At 44.4% G+C, this 19689-nt stretch overlaps 1 protein-coding gene across 5 annotated transcripts in view; it reads left to right on the forward strand.

Moving 5' to 3' along the window:
• The window catches only part of DPP6 (dipeptidyl peptidase like 6), a 1159861-nt gene that overhangs the window by 1060631 nt on the left and 79541 nt on the right, over window positions 1-19689 (forward strand). For all 5 annotated transcript variants that reach the window (XM_072153926.1, XM_072153928.1, XM_072153925.1 and 2 more), the window contains one exon: window positions 790-910. In XM_072153926.1, coding sequence (XP_072010027.1) covers window positions 790-910 — 121 coding nt within the window. The remainder of the gene's footprint in view (window positions 1-789; window positions 911-19689) is intronic.

Genomic DNA, 19689 nt, shown 5'->3' on the forward strand with positions numbered 1-19689 from the left:
CTCTGGATTATAGATCAATAGGGGTGAGCAGACCCAAGAATGCTCAACCCCCTTTGGTAACACCCATTACCCGGTGCTGGCAATGATTGCGGGTGTTACCCTTTAAAAGCTGCCGGTAGGTCGCAAATGTGCTGCCTTTTACCTAAGGATTGACTCTCCCCATGACGTCAATGGGGTGCGACAATCCTAGAGTAAACGGGGGTACGCACATGCTACCAACATTTATATCCCGCCAGTGACTAGCACTGATCACTGGTTAACAGCAAGGGGGATGGGGGAGAGAACCCAGACTTCTGGCTGAAGTTCAGTTTACAATCCTAAACCTGCAATTTTGGGTACAGACCTGCACTTCAGGTCCCCCCATCCCCCTACACAATCTGTAACTCAAGATCAGTAAAATTAAGAATGAATTATTGAACTTTTTATGTAAAAAAATGTAAATGAGAAAAAAGTCTTTAGAGGTGAAAATTTATCTTCACAAGAAAAGACGTGAAGTAGAATTGTGTAATATTCCCTTTTTGTACTCTTCATATGCACGTTTAACCTAAATGACTCATACTAAAGAAAAAAAGTAGACAAAGTAGATACAAAAGAACAACTCAGATATAGACTTGGAGAACAAAGAAGCCTGGAGCTACGGCAGGTCAGCGGCGGCACTCTATTTATGGACCCTATACAATTCCCTAACACGATGTAACAATGTCTGATTTATTCTACACATTCACATGGATTAGCCGGAATAAATCCTATTATCTGACCACTAAGATTTCGTTTGTTCTTTATTTCCAGATTTTTATATTCGAAAATAACATCTTCTATAAAATGAATGCTGACAGCCGCCCCATTCGCTTGGTCTCCACTGGGAAGGAAGGAGTCATTTTTAACGGGCTGAGCGACTGGCTTTATGAAGGTAGGACGAATTGGCTTGGAAAAATAGAGCCGTGTGAATGATAGCTGACATTTTACTGTAATAAAGCCATACATTAGGGCTCCATACAACAACATTAAAGTCCTTCGGCCCTTCAGATGCCAATATCACTCCCATATGATATGTGGCAAAGGGCATAGATAGCATTTTTGTGACAGATCATTGTGTCTTGTTTCTCAAATTGCATCTGCAGTCATCTTTCACAAAGGTATGCATCACTTTCTCTGCCTTGAACATAAATAGCCCTTGTATTTTTGATGTATAGGGTGATGTATCGAGTCTAGCAAATGTGCGTTTTGCTGTAAAATTGACATGAAGTGCAGTTTGTCTCCTGGCACCAGTAGATCAAGCTCCGGCATTCGCTTGCAGTTTTTCCTTTGTAAACTATAATTTTATACAAGGAAAATGGAAAGGGTTAGTAAAATGTTTGGTATATCACAGAACACACTCCCGTTATTGAGCCATTTACTTCTTAAAGACAAAATATGATCCAATGGAGAAGGAAAGAAATATGTGAGTGATGTTACAGCACCAAAAATCATATCTACTCTATACGTTCCCCTACAGTGCCGAGCACATGGCAGACCTATATATTGGCACGCGGAAGTCCATAAGATTCCATACTCTATGTCCTGCTGTACCATGTTATGGCTTTACACATACTCTGTATCATAAAGTATGCAAGAAATGGTTCTGTTGGAAGAATATTGATATTTAGTATGGTCCTATGCATCTCTACGAGTGAGTGCCATATATTCCAATGTGCACCCAGGGTCTACGCTGTTTAGGGCAACCCCTGCTAACTATTGTTTTAAATTTTTGTGTGTTTCAAAAGTTCACCACATGGAGATATCTGCACTTAGTCTTGTTTTTTCCGACAAACCACTTGTCATTACCGTCCCACTTCTGTAGTAGTATGCATGACGTTGTTTTGTCAATTCACTGACTTTTTTGGCCGGCCCCGATCATGTGATCCAGCCAACTCACGTGATCACTCACGTGATCGGAACACTTCCGCATATGCGCGGCATACTACCGGACACGCCGACTCCCTTCTCCTGCCAGCACGGACATTACAGGTCAGTGCATGTGACCAACCACACTCCTTAATTCTTAATGACCAGGTGGGCGGGCGACACATGCTGGGTACTTAACAGGACATTGGTAATCCACAAACCACTTACCCCTGAGGAAGTCACCAGTGAGGTGACGATACGCGTGGGGTCTGCTCCACATCCCTCCCCGTCTGACTTGGCCTGCCTGTGGCACTGGTTTCCACCTTTATCCAGATAGGTACCGCTTACGCATTGCCCTATTCAGTGGCATTGCAACTTTTCCCAGGCAGCCTTGCTCTGATTACCAGGTCTTTGTATACCTAGTTCCATTCAGCTATTGATTTTTCACTTGTAATCATATTGTTGATTGTGGTCTGGACACCTGGTGTCATCCTGTACATTTATTCACACAAACCTTTGGATTGTCTGCACGTGGGAGGGACTACAGGGTCCATTGACCCTTGGTAGCCAGATACACCTTTGAGTCTATCTTTTTAAGTGTTTTTAATTTTTTCTCTGTCCTGTTTATATGTGTGGTTATTTACAATAAAATATTTTGTTATTTATGGTCAGTCCTTTGTACGTATCCCATCTTTTTCTTCAGTGTTGTCATATGTTGCATTTAGGGATACGTGGACAATAGTCTTTCACGTATTTTTCCAGTAGTGCCCGCTCTTACTATTGTGTATACAAGTGCCATATTAGGATTATCTGCAAAACAAATGAACAGATGTAAGACCCTTCTCTGATTGGTCATAAGGGGTTGTCCAATAAGTACAAAGGTAAGTGCAAGATCTTAACAGGGTCACCCATATGGTACCTACCCTGGTAAAGTTTGTGTGAAACTACTTGACCTTGGGACATCCCCACCTTTCCTCAGAAGGCAACAGGACATTGGACGTCACAGGAAGTCCTAAATCCAGCTGCCAGCAGGTCATGTGACAAGCTGGTCCCGACGGCTTTACGCAAACTTTACCTGGGATAGAAAGATAGATGAGGATTCTCTGCTGTAGAAGTTTTAAGACTATGGGCCTCTCTGCCACAACGTGTTGTGGTAGTGGAGATGTTGAACGGTGTATGGAACAGCAGATTGTGGACCCACTGAGCCACATCACCGGTCACACTTTGGACTGGTCCCAATGATTTTGTCCAAGTGTCCCAATTAGTTTTAAACCCTTAATCTAGGAACAGGGATCAAGATTTTAGTGCAATGAGGTCAAAAGGGCGTAACCTCTGAGAATAGACATGGTGTAGGTGACAGCTGATCCAGGTGATCCAGATCATCACCTGTATGAAGCACCTGATGATCAGGGATGAATATGGTAAGGATGAATGGTCAGCAAAAAGCTAGGATCTGGTCAGGCAGTGTCAGCATCTTAGTTGTAAACATAATACAGATCTTGTTATTGAATATTTGTAATATATTTGACTACAATCCATGGATTTCTTCAGTTTAATTAAGAGTTAGGAACTATTTTCCCTAATGTGGGCTTATTGCCAACCACCTCATGTGTTTTTGCCTTCCTCTCAAGACTGCAGAATTATATGAGAAGGATTTGAGTGACTTGGAGAAGAGTTATTCAAGAGCCAATTATGACTTCTCAGGGATTCTTTGTAAATTGCCAGATAATGGGAGGCTTGTCTTTGATGGGCCAGTGCCGGTGTTGGTGGGACATATTATAGGAGATTTCCACTACCCGTATATTCCGGCGTATAAGACGACTTTTGAAGACAGAAAAATCTTCTGTCTTCTCTGGGGTCGTCTTATACGCCGGTAATCGGGTCCCGGTGCATGGAGAGGGCTCACGGGCTAAGCCCCCTCCATAGCCGGTAAGTCTTTGCTGCATATTGCAGCAAAGGCTTACCGGTAACACCCGCGATCGGTGCTAGCACCGATCGCGGGTGTTTTCACAGCGATGGCTGCCGGCAGCCTCAAAAAGACATCGGGGCGCATACTCACCCTCCGTTGGCCCCGATGTCTGCGCGGCTCGTCTTCAGTCTTCCGCGCCGTCTTCTTTCTTCTGCTGGGCGCCGTCATGTTTTTCCCAGCAGCGGCGCGTCATACTAGGCGCCTGCCGGGGAAGATCAATGGTGGCGCCCAGCAGAGGAAAGAAGACGGCGCGGAACACTGAAGACGAGCCGGGCGGACATCGGGGGAGCAGCGCAGCACATCGGGGCCACCGAAGGGTGAGTATATAAGTTTTTTTTTTTTTTTAATGCTGGGCTGTGCTGTATACTACTGGGGGCTGTGCTGTATACTACTGGGGGCTGTGCTGTATACTACTGGGGGCAGTGCTGTATACTACTGGGGGCTGTGCTGTATACTACTGGGGGCAGTGCTGTAAACTACTGGGGGCTGTGCTGTATACTACTGGGGGCTGTGCTGTAATGGTAATGTTGTTGTTGTATGCCTTATGTTTATGAGCGACAGTTTTCCTGCTATATACCTGCATGTCATAAGAATTTACATTAAAAAAAGGACCATGTTAAATTCAAATCTGTTTTTTTTTTAATTTTTACCGGTGTTTTGTATGCGTTGGAAAAGGGGTAGTCTTATACGGCGAATATATCTTAAACTCTATATTTTAAACAGGAAAGTAGGGGGGTCGTCTTATACACCAGGTCGTCTTATACGCCGGAATATACGGTATGTCAGATGTTATGCTTTATCTGATTGTGTTTTGCTTCAATGTATAGATGGCATGAGTGTGTGGTAGTGGTTGGTTTTAGTAATGGTTTTTTCAAACATGCCTACTGGTCATGATATTTGCAATGTATTGTTTAAAGGGAACCTACCACCACAGATCTACCTATCCTCACGTCCCCGCAATTTTGTAATAACTTTTATTCCCCTAATATGTAAATTTTCTAAAGAGGCTACTGGGGCATGGAGTAGCCGGAGCTGAGGCTACATAGCGCGGCTACTCCACACTCCAAGTAGCCTCTTTGTTCCTCCTACCAGAAATCTTCGGCGCGCAGCTCCACATAGCTTCGGCTCAGGCTAAGGAACAGTGACCGCGCAGACGCGGGCCTGCTGTTCTGCGCATGCTCCCGATAGCAGGTTAGAGTTGGCGTGTGCACCCCCTGCCACTCAAATGCCACTGGTAACTTTGCAGAGACAATTAAATAGTTTATTGTCGGGTACAGTTTGGGTCTGCCCAACATTTGTCATAAGTTAGTAAAATTACTGTAAAAATGTATACAAATTGTACTCAGTTATATTCATATAAATACAGTTTTTTCTTTAGAATCTGCGTGGGCTTCAAAAGCCTTATAGGAGGGTCACAAAAATTCTGCAAAAATCCTCCAAATATACAACTTATTACTGAGAAACTGAAAGATTTCAGTATTACGTCTAATAAGTACCGGTATTATTCCTATCTAAGGTATTTATGAGGCCACATATACCACACATGTCTTGGGAATGGGGGGGTCACATAATAACTTGGGGGTACTTGTAACAGGACATAATATAGCAGTGGTCACACGTGTTTGCCAGCATACTCTCCTTTGAAGTATGGAAGAGATCCAAAACTTGGCAAACATGTTGCTTTGGCTTTACATAATTCTGCATTCCCATATGCTTGAATGAAGGGTAATGAATGACTACATGATGGACACTTCTCAATTCTGCCCAACTTTAAAAGGGAGGTCAGGAGAATTCTAATGGCTGCCATTAGAATATCCATGTAAAGGAATCTAGGATGTCCATCCACCAGCCAAACTTGACTCCAAATCCTCATTTTACATTATAATAACTATGGGGGATATTTATCAGGACCTCTGCGCACCGCCAGTGGCGCAGAGGCCCTGAAATAATCGCAAATGCTAGCTTATTGCTAGCTTTTGCGATTATTTTTCACAATCCGCCACCTTCACGCCAGTGGGGCGTGAAGGGGCGTGAAGGGGGGGCGCGGCCGGACTGGAGTGGGCCGGCGCGGGGCGTCACTGTTCCCTGCGCCTGCGCACTCGTTGCTGCCGGCGACTTTTCATACGTGAAAAGTCGCCGGTTGCGTTCTTTTCTACGCCAGGCCCTGCCTGGCGTAGGAAAAACGCTGCGCAGCTGGCAGCCCGATACATCAAGAGGCAGAAGCCTCTTCATGTATCGGGCTGCGAATTTGCTGCGGCGAGGCTATCATACGCTGGTGCACGAGCGCCAGCGTATGATAAATATCCCCCAATGTATCAATATAGATTGTATAAATTTCTATTGATACTATCCTGTGATGTAGATCTATAGGCAGATTGATATATATATATATATATATATATATATATATATATATATATATATATATATATATCTCACAGAATAACCCATAAGATAAGAAACGCGTGGGAAGATCAGTTCTTCAGTGAATGATAACTAATGTCACAGTGTGATGTTAGGAAAGAGCCAGATGCTACTGGGTCCCTGGGGTTTTGCTTTACTGATTGTCATTTCCATTCTGTTTTCTTCTTCATAAAACAGCATGACAGGATATTAAACACACCAGCAACGTGACTGCAGGAATTGGCGAGCCGCTTCTGAGGTTACTTAACCTTTCCCAGACCATTAGCTGAATTTCAGTCATCGCTACCTGCCGAACTTACAGTATAGTTTTTCAGGAATTTCAGTTTGGAGTACAGGGGGTTAATAGAAATAGGGAACACACTTCATATCCAATTTGTCCCCATGTACATTGATGTCCAGGTAGGTGGTAGGGTACGTACTGTCATGAAAATATATCACTGCTCCCTCAGCACATTCGCTCTGCTTATTAGTTTTTCCAGCATTGACATTTCAGAGATTTACCATGAGAACTGATCATTTAATTAACCCTTGATTACCCAAAGTGAAACTTCACATTGATGGAATGTCACACTGCCCCAGACACTAAACCTAAATCCCCTCTCCCCGACAATTATCAGGATTCACTCGTTTCTATAGAATGATATTTGGACAGGGTTTTATACACTATCCTGTAGATCACATATTACCATGTGTACCTCCATTCTTATAGCCTATGACCCCCTGTAACCTATATATACTAGAGATCCCTGTGCTCCCACTTCTATGGATTTAGCACTTGCGCCCCCTCTCCTGTGTTCTACACCCCACTTTACCCCACTCTTATACAAAGACCCTCCACTGCCCTCAGTCCACACTCCTGTACTCTTTGACTTCCCCATATATGATGCATCCACTCCTAAACATTACCACTCCCTTATGTTACCTCTCTTAAACATTATGGGGGGGAATTTATTAGGACTGGCATTTAGAACCCAGACACACCAATAGTGGTGTGTGTGACGGTTATAACACCCAAAATTGGTGGGGAAAGGGAGATGTATATGGTTTCTCCTCCAGGGTATCTCTCCTTATGATTCCCTTATGCCCCCAATCCTAAAGACTGTTCAAGAAAACCTTTCAGTAAGTTTGGGGCCCCTAAACCACCAGTAAGCTTTTATGTGGCTGGGATTTTGGGTTTGAAAGCTTATACCTACTGACAGGTTCCCTTCATTTCCCATCTCTACCCTCCCTCCCTAGGTAAGATGTGAACATGTAACAATACAGACAAACAAACACAATAAGGCAAGGTATACAATCCGAGTCGGCAGCAGCGGGGAATAACAATAACCAAATCACAATCCAAATAGAGTAGTAGACACAGGCAAGAAATCAGAAACAAGAACTAGAGAATGCAAGAGAAGCTAGAAACACAGCAAAATAGCAGTTTGACCAGCAAGGTATGATGGGAGTAGGCAGGTATATAAGGCAGTTCCCAGACATGCCTCTGGCAGCACACTGGGGGAACTGTCAATCAGGCAAGTAATCCTTGCTGGGCAGGACTGAAATGCAAGGAGCAGGGTGTGGCTCAGTAAATCCAAGACCCAGTTCACGCACCAATCAACGCCACCTCTTCTGCCAACTGCGGATAGTGCGATGTTTTGGACGTTACACCTATATTCTATAAACATAGGGGCACATGTATCATAGTTTCAGCTAGCCAAATTGTCTAATTTTAGCGACTTTTGCCACTTTTGCGCCATTTTTGCAACTTTTAACTCTGTTCTTTTTCAAGTACGCCTTGGTCTGCACCTTGTGCAGTGTGCCTCATGAATCTTAGTTTTCCAGATGTTCCGTGCGACATTTTGCCGTTTTTGCACCAATTTTGGCACAATTTTGCATCTGGACCTGATTTTAACATGTAAATTGGAAAAATTTCACATGCTTTAACTGTTTAACATTTTTCACAGTAACCTCTTTTGTCAAAATTTTAAAATTTTTGCATTTCTTTTTAATTGGTTACTTCTAAGGGTGAGGTCACATGTAGCGGTTTAATTGTTTTTTTAATGCATTTTGAAACTAATTACAACAGCTGAGGAGGTGATTTGCCTTATTTCATTACTGTTAACATTTTCATTTACAAAACACAATATAAACGCCACGTTAACGCATGTGTTAACATTGAGTTTACTATGCGTTTTGTAAATTCAAATGTTAACAGTAATGTAATTAGGCAAATCACCTCCTCAGCTGTTGTAATAGGTTTAAAAATGCATAAAAAATGCAACATGTTAAATCCCAAATTAAGAGTAGTGTCCACTCCCGTATATATCCCCCTCACGTGTCTTGTGTCCACTCCCGTATATAACCCCCTCACATGGCTTGTGTCCTCTCCTGTATATAACCCCTCACGTGGCTTGTATCCTCTCCTGTATATAACCCCTCACGTGGCTTGTGTCCTCTCCTGTATGTAACCCCCTCACGTGGCTTGTGTCCTCTCCTGTATATAACCCCCTCACGTGTCTTGTGTCCACTCCTGTATATAACCCCTCACATGGCTTGTATCCTCTCGTGTATATAACCCCTCATGGGGCTTGTATGCTCTCCTGTATATAACCCCTCACGTGGCTTGTATCCTCTCCTGTTTATAACCCCCTCACATGGCTTGTATCCTCTCGTGTATATAACCCCTCACGGGGCTTGTGTCCTCTCCTGTATATAACCCCCTCACGTGTCTTGTGTCCACTCCTGTATATAACCCCCTCACGTGGCTTGTGTCCACTCCCGTATATAACCCCCTCACGTGTCTTGTGTCCACTCCTGTATATAACCCCTCACATGGCTTGTATCCACTCCTGTATATAACCCCTCACGTGGCTTGTGTCCTCTCCTGTATATAGCCCCCTCACATGGCTTGTGTCCTTTCCTGTATATAACCCCCTCACATGGCTTGTATCCACTCCTGTATATAACCCCTCACGTGGCTTGTGTCCTTTCCTGTATATAACCCCCTCACGTGGCTTGTGCCTACTCCTGTATATAACCCCCTCACGTGGCTTGTGTCCACTCCTGTATATAACCCCTCACATGGCTTGTGTCCACTCCTGTATATAACCCCTCACGTGGCTTGTGTCCTTTCCTGTATATAACCCCCTCACATGGCTTGTATCCACTCCTGTATATAACCCCTCACGTGGCTTGTGTCCTTTCCTGTATATAACCCCCTCACGTGGCTTGTGTCCACTCCTGTATATAACCCCCTCACGTGGCTTGTGTCCACTCCTGTATATAACCCCCTCACGTGGCTTGTATCCACTCCTGTATATAACCCCTCACGTGGCTTGTGTCCTTTCCTGTATATAACCCCCTCACGTGGCTTGTGTCCACTCCTGTATATAACCCCCTCACGTGGCTTGTGTCCACTCCTGTATATAACCCCCTCACGTGGCTTGTGTCCTCTCCTGTATATAACCCCCTCACGTGGTTTGTGTCCTTTCCTGTATATAACCCCCTTGGCTTGTGTCCATGTGGATTTGAGACATTTGCAACAAAAAGTCTCAAAAAGAAGCCAAAATTTGCACCTGCCAGGATAGGAAAAACTGAACATGTATCACAAGTAAAAAGACAGGATCATACATAAGGTGCAAAAACTAGCCACCAAATGTCTCTACAATTCACCTCAGAGAGACAAAGCTATCATACATGTGGCCCATAGGGTCTCATTTATCAAAACTGAGCAGAACTGTTCTTGTCACTCATGGCAACCAATCAGAGCTACCAATCAGCTTTCACTTTACTACTGTGGGAAAATTGTTGAACTTTGGTTGCCATGAGCTACTAGAACATTTTTGCTCTCAAACACTTTTGATAAATAACCTGCATAGCTTCCAATCTGTAGTCAACATTTTATAGAGCTGAAGGAGCTCAGAAGATTGTATTTAGTGTCTTATCTGCAGGCAGCATGTTATAGAGCAGGAGGGGTGAACAGATTGTACATAGGGGCAGATTTACTTACCCGATCCATTCGCGATCCAGCGGCGCGTTCTCTGCGGTGGATTCGGGTCCGAATTGGTGACATAATCACAGGTCCTCCAGCTCCCCTGTATAGAGCAGGAAGGTCCTGCACACATATATCATTACATTTTTGCCGCGAATTGCGGTTAAAATGTAATAAATTTGCGGCTGCATTCAGCAGGGAGCACAACCTGTGGATCCATGGGTTGTGCAACCCTCCTTTAGCCCCCTCCGTACTCCATTTATGCCCCTCCAACTCCCCTTCAGCCCCTGTGTCTTCTACTCACCTCAGAAGACACTGGATTCTCCTGCAGGGGACAGGATGCGCGGCCGCGTGATGTCATCATTAAGCGGCCGCGCATCCTGGGTCAAAATGCGACGTTCGCTGGGAAAGTGTCCCGGCCGCGTCGCACTGTGACTTTAAATGGCATCAGCAGCTTACAGATGCCGATGCCACTTATCAAATTCCATTCGGGCCGTAATTGTGCACGAGCGGCCGATGGCGGCCGCATCGTGTACTTTTACATGAAATGGCATGGGCCTCCTATGGGGACAGAGGCCCCTGCAATAGAGCCAGGTGCCAGGGCCCACCAGAGGATTCTCCGGTCCTCCGCCGGCCCAGTCCAACCCTGTATATATATATATATATATATATATACACTCACCGGCCACTTTATTAGGTACAACATGCTAGTAACGGGTTGGACCCCCTTTTGCCTTCAGAACTGCCTTTTTGGTCATGTCCATATTGACATGATGGCATCACACAGTTGCGCAGATTTGTCGGCTGCACATCCATGATGCGAATCTCCCGTTCCACCACATCCCAAAGATGCTCTATTGGATTGAGATCTGGTGACTGGAGGCCATTTGAGTACAGTGAACTCATTGTCATGTTTAAGAAACCAGTCTGAGATGATTCCAGCTTTATGACATGGCGCATTATCCTGCTGAAAGTAGCCATCAGATGTTGGTCAGATTGTGGTCATAAAGGGATGGACATGGTCAGCAACAATACTCAGGTAGGCTGTGGCGTTGCAACGATGCTCAATTGGTACCAAGGGGCCCAAAGAGTGCCAGGAAAATATTCCCCACACCATGACACCACCACTACCAGCCTGAACCGTTGATACAAGGCAGGATGGATCCATGCTTTCATGTTGTTGACGCCAAATTCTGACCCTACCATCTGAATGTCGCAGCAGAAATCGAGACTCATCAGACCAGGCAACGTTTTTCCAATCTTCTACTGTCCAATTTCGATGAGCTTGTGCAAATTGTAGCCCCAGTTTCCTGTTCTTAGCTGAAAGGAGTGGCACCCGATGTGGTCTTCTGCTGCTGTAGCCCATCTGCCTCAAAGTTTGATGTACTGTGCGTTCAGAGATGCTCTTCTGCCTACCTTGGTTGTAACGGGTGGCGATTTGAGTCACTGTTGCCTTTCTATCAGCTCGAACCAGTCTGCCCATTCTCCTCTGACCTCTGGCATCAACAAGGCATTTCCGCCCACAGAACTGCCACTCAATGGATGTTTTTTCTTTTTCGGACCATTCTCTGTAAACCCTAGAGATGGTTGTGCGTGAAAATCCCAGTAGATCAGCAGTTTCTGAAATACTCAGACCAGCCCTTCTGGCACCAACAACCATGCCACGTTCAAAGGCACTGAAATCACCTTTCTTCCCCATACTGATGCTCGGTTTGAACTGCAGGAGATTGTCTTGACCATGTCTACATGCCTATATGAACTGAGTTGCCGCCATATGATTGGCTGATTAGAAATTAAGGGTTAACGAGCAGTTGGACAGGTGTACCTAATAAAGTGGCCGGTGAGTGTATATCTCTTTATATTTGTATGGCTAATAGTTTCACTGTTGGAGAAGTGATTTTCTATACTTAGCATATTTGTAATTCCGATAGTTTCAGGTAGAGTCATTGTCGGGATATATTTAATATTTAACATGTTACATTTTTTTTTATCAATGTATGAAATAGGAATCGTTCTAATATTTAACCATCCGTTTTTTTTTTTTAATCTGCTCTATGAGTTACATATAATGGTATATCTACTTGTCTCTCTTTCTATAAGTTGGAGTAAGATAAATGTATAAATAAAGTGTAATAAATATCTCAGTAATATCACAATTTATTTGGAGCCGTGGAGATTACACAGGACTCCATGGACCAAGGCAAAGATAGAAAAATATCAACCTTGTCCTGCTACTGCCACCATGTGGAGGAAATCGAGTATTACATGCAGATACGCAAATGTTACACTCTTCAGTTGAAATGCTCTAATATTAAAATCTTTTTCATCCATTATTTAGTGAACAGGCAAAAGGTATAAGCCTGTGCTTATATATATATAATTATATATATTATTTTTATTTTTTTTTTTTGTCATGAAGGTAACATTCTTGCCTGCTCAGTGTTTGATACAACCATCTCCTCAGTAACGGAGTATTACTGGCAGCAACAGACTGTGGGACTTGAAAATGCCAACCACAATAACAACCGCCGATAGCTGTACACACATAAAAATACCGCCCTCTAGTGGGAGCCAAGAAAAATTTTTAATACTAACCTTACAGTAAAAATGCTTGACTTGTTGTAGAACTCTGAGCCTTTAACTTAAATCACTTTAAACAAGTCCAAAGATACATTTTATGGGGAAGTTTTATCCCCGGTTGTTCCAGTGTATGATGGCTCCAGCCACCTGGTACTGCTGGCAGCCGGCGTGCAGCGCGGCAGTTCTATATCAGGTGTAGAAATAGGCAAAATTCTTTTGCTGCAAACTCCAAATCTCTTTCTTTGACTGCTATAGTATTTAAAGGGAATCTACCATCAAAATCCATCATGATAAACCAGGACACTTACTCATTGATCCAGGCACCGTGACTGTGCTTATCCTCTTATATTTGTTATGCATCCAAAATCAACTTTTAAAATCCTGCTCATAAGCTAGAAGGGCTATGGGGGCATTACCAGAGCCCCTCTGTGTTGTAGCTTCAGGGGCTGTTATACTGTCTCCCCTACTTTTTCTCCCTTGGCACATCCCATCTCCCTCTGCCTTAAAGGTGTATTCCCATCTGGGCATTCACATTTAATTTAATTAATTTGCCATATGTCAACATTTCTTCAGTTGGATGTTATTTTAAAAAAATAATCCTGTGTTAAGATATTTTTCTCATAAATGTAGTCATGTTGTCCCTTAGAAACCAGATGGCTTCCTCAGATACGACCGACCCGCACTCTAGTACTAGCGGCCAGATATGCGCTATTAAGTCCTGCCTGACCACCTGGATTGAGTGTTCATTACCACAGGACGTCTGGAGGACATGTAGTAACTCCTGGACATTTCATATACTAAAACCTTTTGCTTCTTTGGGCGAACCCTCCAGCAGAGATGGTCATATCCAAGGAGTCCGTCATGTTTGTAAGTGACCATATGACTACACTTATGAGAAATTATCTTCACCCAGGTATTTTTTTTTTTAATAATATCTAATTGAAGAAATGTATATATATATATGATTAATCAAACTGTATGTTAATGCCCAGACGAGAATACCCCTTTAAGTAATCTCACATAGTGATAGGGAGAAGTGCTCCTGCACAGTGTAAAAGGCTATCAAGCTACACCAAGGAGGGGCTCTGGTGACACCCCACAGAGCCCTTTGGCTCATTAGCATAATTTTAAGGGTTGATTTTAGAAGGGAGGAGGCCATGGATAACAAATATCAGAATATTTCCACAGTCCCGGTGCCTAGCTCTATGAGTAATGTCCCTGGTTTATCATGATGGATTATGATGGCAGATTTCATTTAACCCAAAGCCTGCTGCAGATTACATTTACTGAAGTGGGGGAGGGCTCAAAGCTAAGAGCACAGCAGTGGGAGGTCATCCCGCTCCCCAAAAGCTCCAATCCTTCTACACAGTCCTGCTGCAACTACTCATACACAATTAATTATACATTTCTGTTGGGTTCCTTCTGATCACTGTCTGAAGTTTTACACTGTAAAAATGAGACAATATTAATGCTCTGCGCCGTAGCTCTACAAAGGTGGGGGTTTTTGCAAGATGCATAAAACCCCCACCGCTAATAACCGCGGTCGGTGCTAGCACCGATCGCAGCTATTAACCCCCCGTTGCCGCCGACAAAGTCGCCGGCGGCATTTAAAAGACGGCGGCGCGCGGGCGCCGCCATCTTTTTTTCGATCGCCACGCCCCCGAACGTCATCGGGGGGCGGCGATCGGTTGCCATGGTAGCCTCGTGTCTTCTTTTGACACGAGGCTATCTGGCAGCTGCAGATTCGTTACAATGAGCCAGTGGCTCATTGTAATGAATGTGCTGCAAAAATGCCATATATTGCAATACAGAAGTATTGCAGTATATGGTAGGAGCGATCTGACCATCTAGGGTTAATGTACCCTAGATGGTCTAAAAGATAGTGAAAAAAAAAAGAAAAGAAAAAGTTTAAAAAATAAAAAAAATTAATAAAATATTAAAAGTTCAAATCACCCCCCTTTCCCTAGAACGGATATAAAACATAATAAACAGTAAAAATCACAAACATATTAGGTATCGCCGCGTCCCAAAATGCCCGATCTATCAAAATATAAAAACGGTTACGGCCGGCGGTGAAATGGCGCCCAAATGTCCGAAATGCGACTTTTACACCTTTTTACATAACATAAAAAATGAAATTAAAAATGATCAAAATGTCGCACAGACCTCAAAATGGTAGCAATGAAAACATCCCCTCATTTCGCAAAAAATGACCCCTCACACATCTCCGTGCGCAAAAGTATGAAAAAGTTATTAGCATCAGAAGATGGCAAAAAATTTTTTTTCTTTTTTGTACACATTCGTTTAATTTTTGAAAATGTATTAAAACACAATAAAACCTATATAAATTTGGTAACACCGCGATCGCACCGAACCAAAGAATAAAGTAGGCGTGTTATTTGGAGCGAAGAGTGAAAGTCGTAAAAACTGAGCCCACAAGAACGTGACGCACGTGCGGTTTTTTTTCAATTTTTCCACATTTGGAATTTTTTTTCAGCTTCGCAGTACACGGCATGTTAAAATAAATAACATTACGGGAAAGTAAAATTTGTTACGCACAAAATAAGCCCTCGCACAGGTCTGTACACGGAAAAATGAAAAAGTTATGGATTTTTGAAGTTGGAGAGCGAGAAATGAGCCGAAAAACCCTCCGTCCTTAAGGGGTTAAACATCTTAATGGAAAATCTCGGGGAAAAAAATAAAAAATCCTATTGGAACAGTACATTGTTTCCTAGTGCAGTAACAACGCGCGGCTCATATAGTATTCTGCACAATCGCGTCAAGAGGTTTGTGGAGTTTTTGTTCTGGCAGTAGAGATGAGTGATTGCCGCTGAAGCTTGCTCTATGACATATTGCGGGACACGGTGCTATTACCCAGAGAGGTGACAAGTGTCTGACATAGAGGTGTACCCAAACATCTGGAGAGATAACTGGCAGAAAATGTACCCGGGCATCATCACTGTGATTATGGGACTCATCAAGATGTAGATTGAAGCCACAGCTGAATAATAATGTCATCATTTTCATTTAAATTATACCAAGAAAGTAGATTAGTTTCATGTCATGGTCAAAAGCCAATATTAAAGCCTTAACCATTCTGCATAGCGAATAGATGATAAGATTGCATACTATTAGGGGAGCGTCTTACCATATCACTGAAGGAATGATGTAATATTAAAAGAAAGGAAAAAAAAATTTACAGAACTTAATTCATATCTTCATTTCACATGAAATGTCTCAAAGGGTCAAATCTGCAATGTACAGGAGGCTTTATGAGAAATAGTTTTTTTAAAAAACTTCCACTTTTATCTTTATGGAGATGAACTTCTTGGTGCAATGTGGGTGGGGCCATTCTGCTGATGCACCACACTCAATGCGGCTTACCCCTGAGGAAGTTGAATTTCTGCGACGGAACGCGTGGGGTGCCTTCAGTCACGAGAATCATTATTACTTAAAGGGGTATTCCGGGAATATGAACGTCTGATACAAATGATGATATAAATAAATGAATACAACAATACTCAATGTCATTAGTCACAAAATGGAGCTTCAATAGTTTGATTTTCTGATTTACAAAATTTATGGCCTCTCTAAAGTAGGTGGATTTATCACTAAGATGGCCGCCACTGGAAACTACAAGTTCCATGATCCTTTAGTTCTCAGTAACTCCTCCTACCTCTTATGCTCTGCTCCCAGTGATGATATAACAGACTTTCTTGCTCTGTTACCATAGTAATTATGTGTAACTGCCATCACCACAACACTGATCATACTGGATGCACTTCAACCAACCAACTACAGCCAAACATAGGGATGATCACATGAACGGCCCAGGCAGGTACAGAACATGTGATGTGGACATGTGACCAGCGGCCATCTTCTGTCCTATGTATGCTCTGCAACGGACCGCGCGGAGGAAATCTACGGACTGATTAAAGGGCCAGTAGCAATTTAATTCTTCCTTACAGTGTATGTAACCAGAATTTTCTGCTAAGGGGAGCAAAATTTTTAATAACAACTAATTACATATCAGCTTATATTTTAAGGACCCATTTGTATATAATTTAAGCTGATTCCTGGAATACCCCTTTAAGCTTCCCATGTCTTCATTCTGATTTTGTGACCTTTTGACTTGAGTGCCTAGTACTTGGTTTGTACCATTGGGTAACCCCATTTTTCACTAGTTTTGACATACCTTTTGTTGAGTACCCCAGTGAATTGGAGACCCATGTCAATTGATATAGGGACTACTGCAGAAGTCTTCCTATCTTTTACTATCCATTACCCTAGCTGTCTAGGACTGTCTAGTATGGGTTATTGTTATTTTGTGGGAATTGACTGTATACCTTCTTGTACTCGTTCTTGTACATATTGCATTGGTCCACTCGTTGTTTCTCGATGTTTGTTTTCACACTTATAAATGTTTTTATTCCATTTTGATGCATGACGTTTGTCTAAAATTATTTTTGAACTAATAAAAGAAGTGTACTTTATGCCTATACACACTAGCCTCTTCTTGGTTTTTAACCTGTGTAATGATGTAACTCTCCTGGTGCTGGCTCCTCTATGTACTTCCTGGTGCTGGCGCCCCCTGCTGCCTGTGTGTGTATGAGATACACATGACTGCATCCTGTAGCAGTTGTAAGAGCCTGGCATGCTGTACTCCTACATTACTTGTGTAGCTGATGTCTGTGTCTCTTTAAGGCAGGATATATACACTCACCGGCCACTTTATTAGGTACACCTGTCCAACTGCTCGTTAACACTTAATTTCTAATCAGCCAATCACATGGCGGCAACTCAGTGCATTTAGGCATGTAGACATGGTCAAGACAATCTCCTGTAGTTCAAACCGAGCATCAGTATGGGGAAGAAAGGTGATTTCAGTGCCTTTGAACGTGGCATGGTTGTTGGTGCCAGAAGGGCTGGTCTGAGTATTTCAGAAACTGCTGATCTACTGGGATTTTCACGCACAACCATCTCTAGGGTTTACAGAGAAGGGTCCGAAAAAGAAAAAAACATCCAGTGAGCGGCAGTTCTGTGGGCGGACATGCCTTGTTGATGCCAGAGGTCAGAGGAGAATGGGCAGACTGGTTCGAGCTGATAGAAAGGCAACAGTGACTCAAATCGCCACCCGTTACAACCAAGGTAGGCAGAAGAGCATCTCTAAACGCACAGTACGTCGAACTTTGAGGCAGATGGGCTACAGCAGCAGAAGACCACACCGGGTGCCACTCCTTTCAGCTAAGAACAGGAAACAGGCTACAATTTGCACGAGCTCATCGAAATTGGACAGTAGAAGATTGGAAAAACGTTGCCTGGTCTGATGAGTCTCGATTTCTACTGCAACATTCGGATGGTAGGGTCAGTATTTGGCGTCAACAACATGAAAGCATGGATCCCTCCTGCCTTGTATCAACGGTTCAGGCTGGTGGTGGTGGTGTCATGGTGTGGGGAATATTTTCTTGGCACTCTTTGGGCCCCTTGGTACCAATTAAGCATCGTTGCAACACCACAGCCTACCTGAGTATTGTTGCTGACCATGTCCATCCCTTTATGACCGCAATGTACCCAACATCTGATGGCTACTTTCAGCAGGATAATGCGCCATGTCATAAAGCTGGAATCATCTCAGACTGGTTTCTTGAACATGACAATGAGGTCACTGTACTCAAATGGCCTCCAGTCACCAGATCTCAATCCAATAGAGCATCTTTGGGATGTGGTGGAACGGGAGATTCGCATCATGGATGTGCAGCCGACAAATCTGCGGGAACTGTGTGATGCAATCATGTCAATATGGACCAAAATCTCTGAGGAATGCTTCCAGCACCTTGTTGAATCTATGCCAGGAAGAATTGAGGCAGTTCTGAAGGCAAAAGGGGGTCCAACCCGTTACTAGCATGGTGTACCTAATAAAGTGGCCGGTGAGTGTATGTGTCTATATATATATATATATATATATACAGGGCCGGACTATAGGCGGGGCTCCCGGGGCTAGAGCCCCGGGGCCCCCACCATCTTGCCCCCCCCAGGGGGCCCCCACCAGATCGCGCCCCCTCCGGGCCCTGACTCCACCTCCCTGAGCCGTCCGTTAGACCGCCTCCCCGCATATCCCCCTGCATGGCCGGCCTGTCCGTCCACCCCCCAGCACAAGTTACCGCCTCACCGCCCACTTTTCAGCTTCATAGCCGAGCCGTCCTGCCGCCCGGTACACGTTCCCGCCTACCTGCACGCCCATCCTGCTGCATGGCCAGACCTTCCCGCCCGCTCGCACTCCTGCTCGCGCTCCCTCCTCCCCTACCCGAGCCAGCAGCCGTCCTCCGCAAGCCCTCCCTCCCCCGGACAAGCAGCTGTCCTCCGCTCCCAGCACCCCCCCTCCCGCCCGAACAAACAGACGTCCTCTGCTCACGTCGACCACGCCCCCCGCCCGCCCGCTGGAATGAGCAGCTCTCCTCCGCTCCCCGCCCGCTCCGCTACCAGCCAACCCCCGCCCACCCCCCACGCGCGAACAAACAGCCGTCCTGCGCTCATCCCACTCCCCACCCCCCTCGCTGGAACCAGCAGCCGTCCTCCGTTGCGGCGCCCCCTCCCCCCCGAACCAGCAGCCGTCCTGTCCCCCCCCCCCCCATGGAACAAGCAGCGGTCCTCCGCCCCTCCCCCCGTCCGTACACCCCCCCCCCCCTCCGAACCAGCAGCCAACTGACCCGCACGGCGAACAAGCACCCCACTGAACACCCACGACGACTGGTCACCCTAAAAGGGTAAGTATACATTACATATGTATTTATCTGTGTGTATGTATGATGTATATATGCATATACAGTGTATATACTGTGTGTATATGTGTATATATGAT

This window comes from Engystomops pustulosus, chromosome 5 (assembly GCF_040894005.1).
Source record: "Engystomops pustulosus chromosome 5, aEngPut4.maternal, whole genome shotgun sequence".
NCBI classification, from domain to species: Eukaryota; Metazoa; Chordata; class Amphibia; order Anura; family Leptodactylidae; genus Engystomops; species Engystomops pustulosus.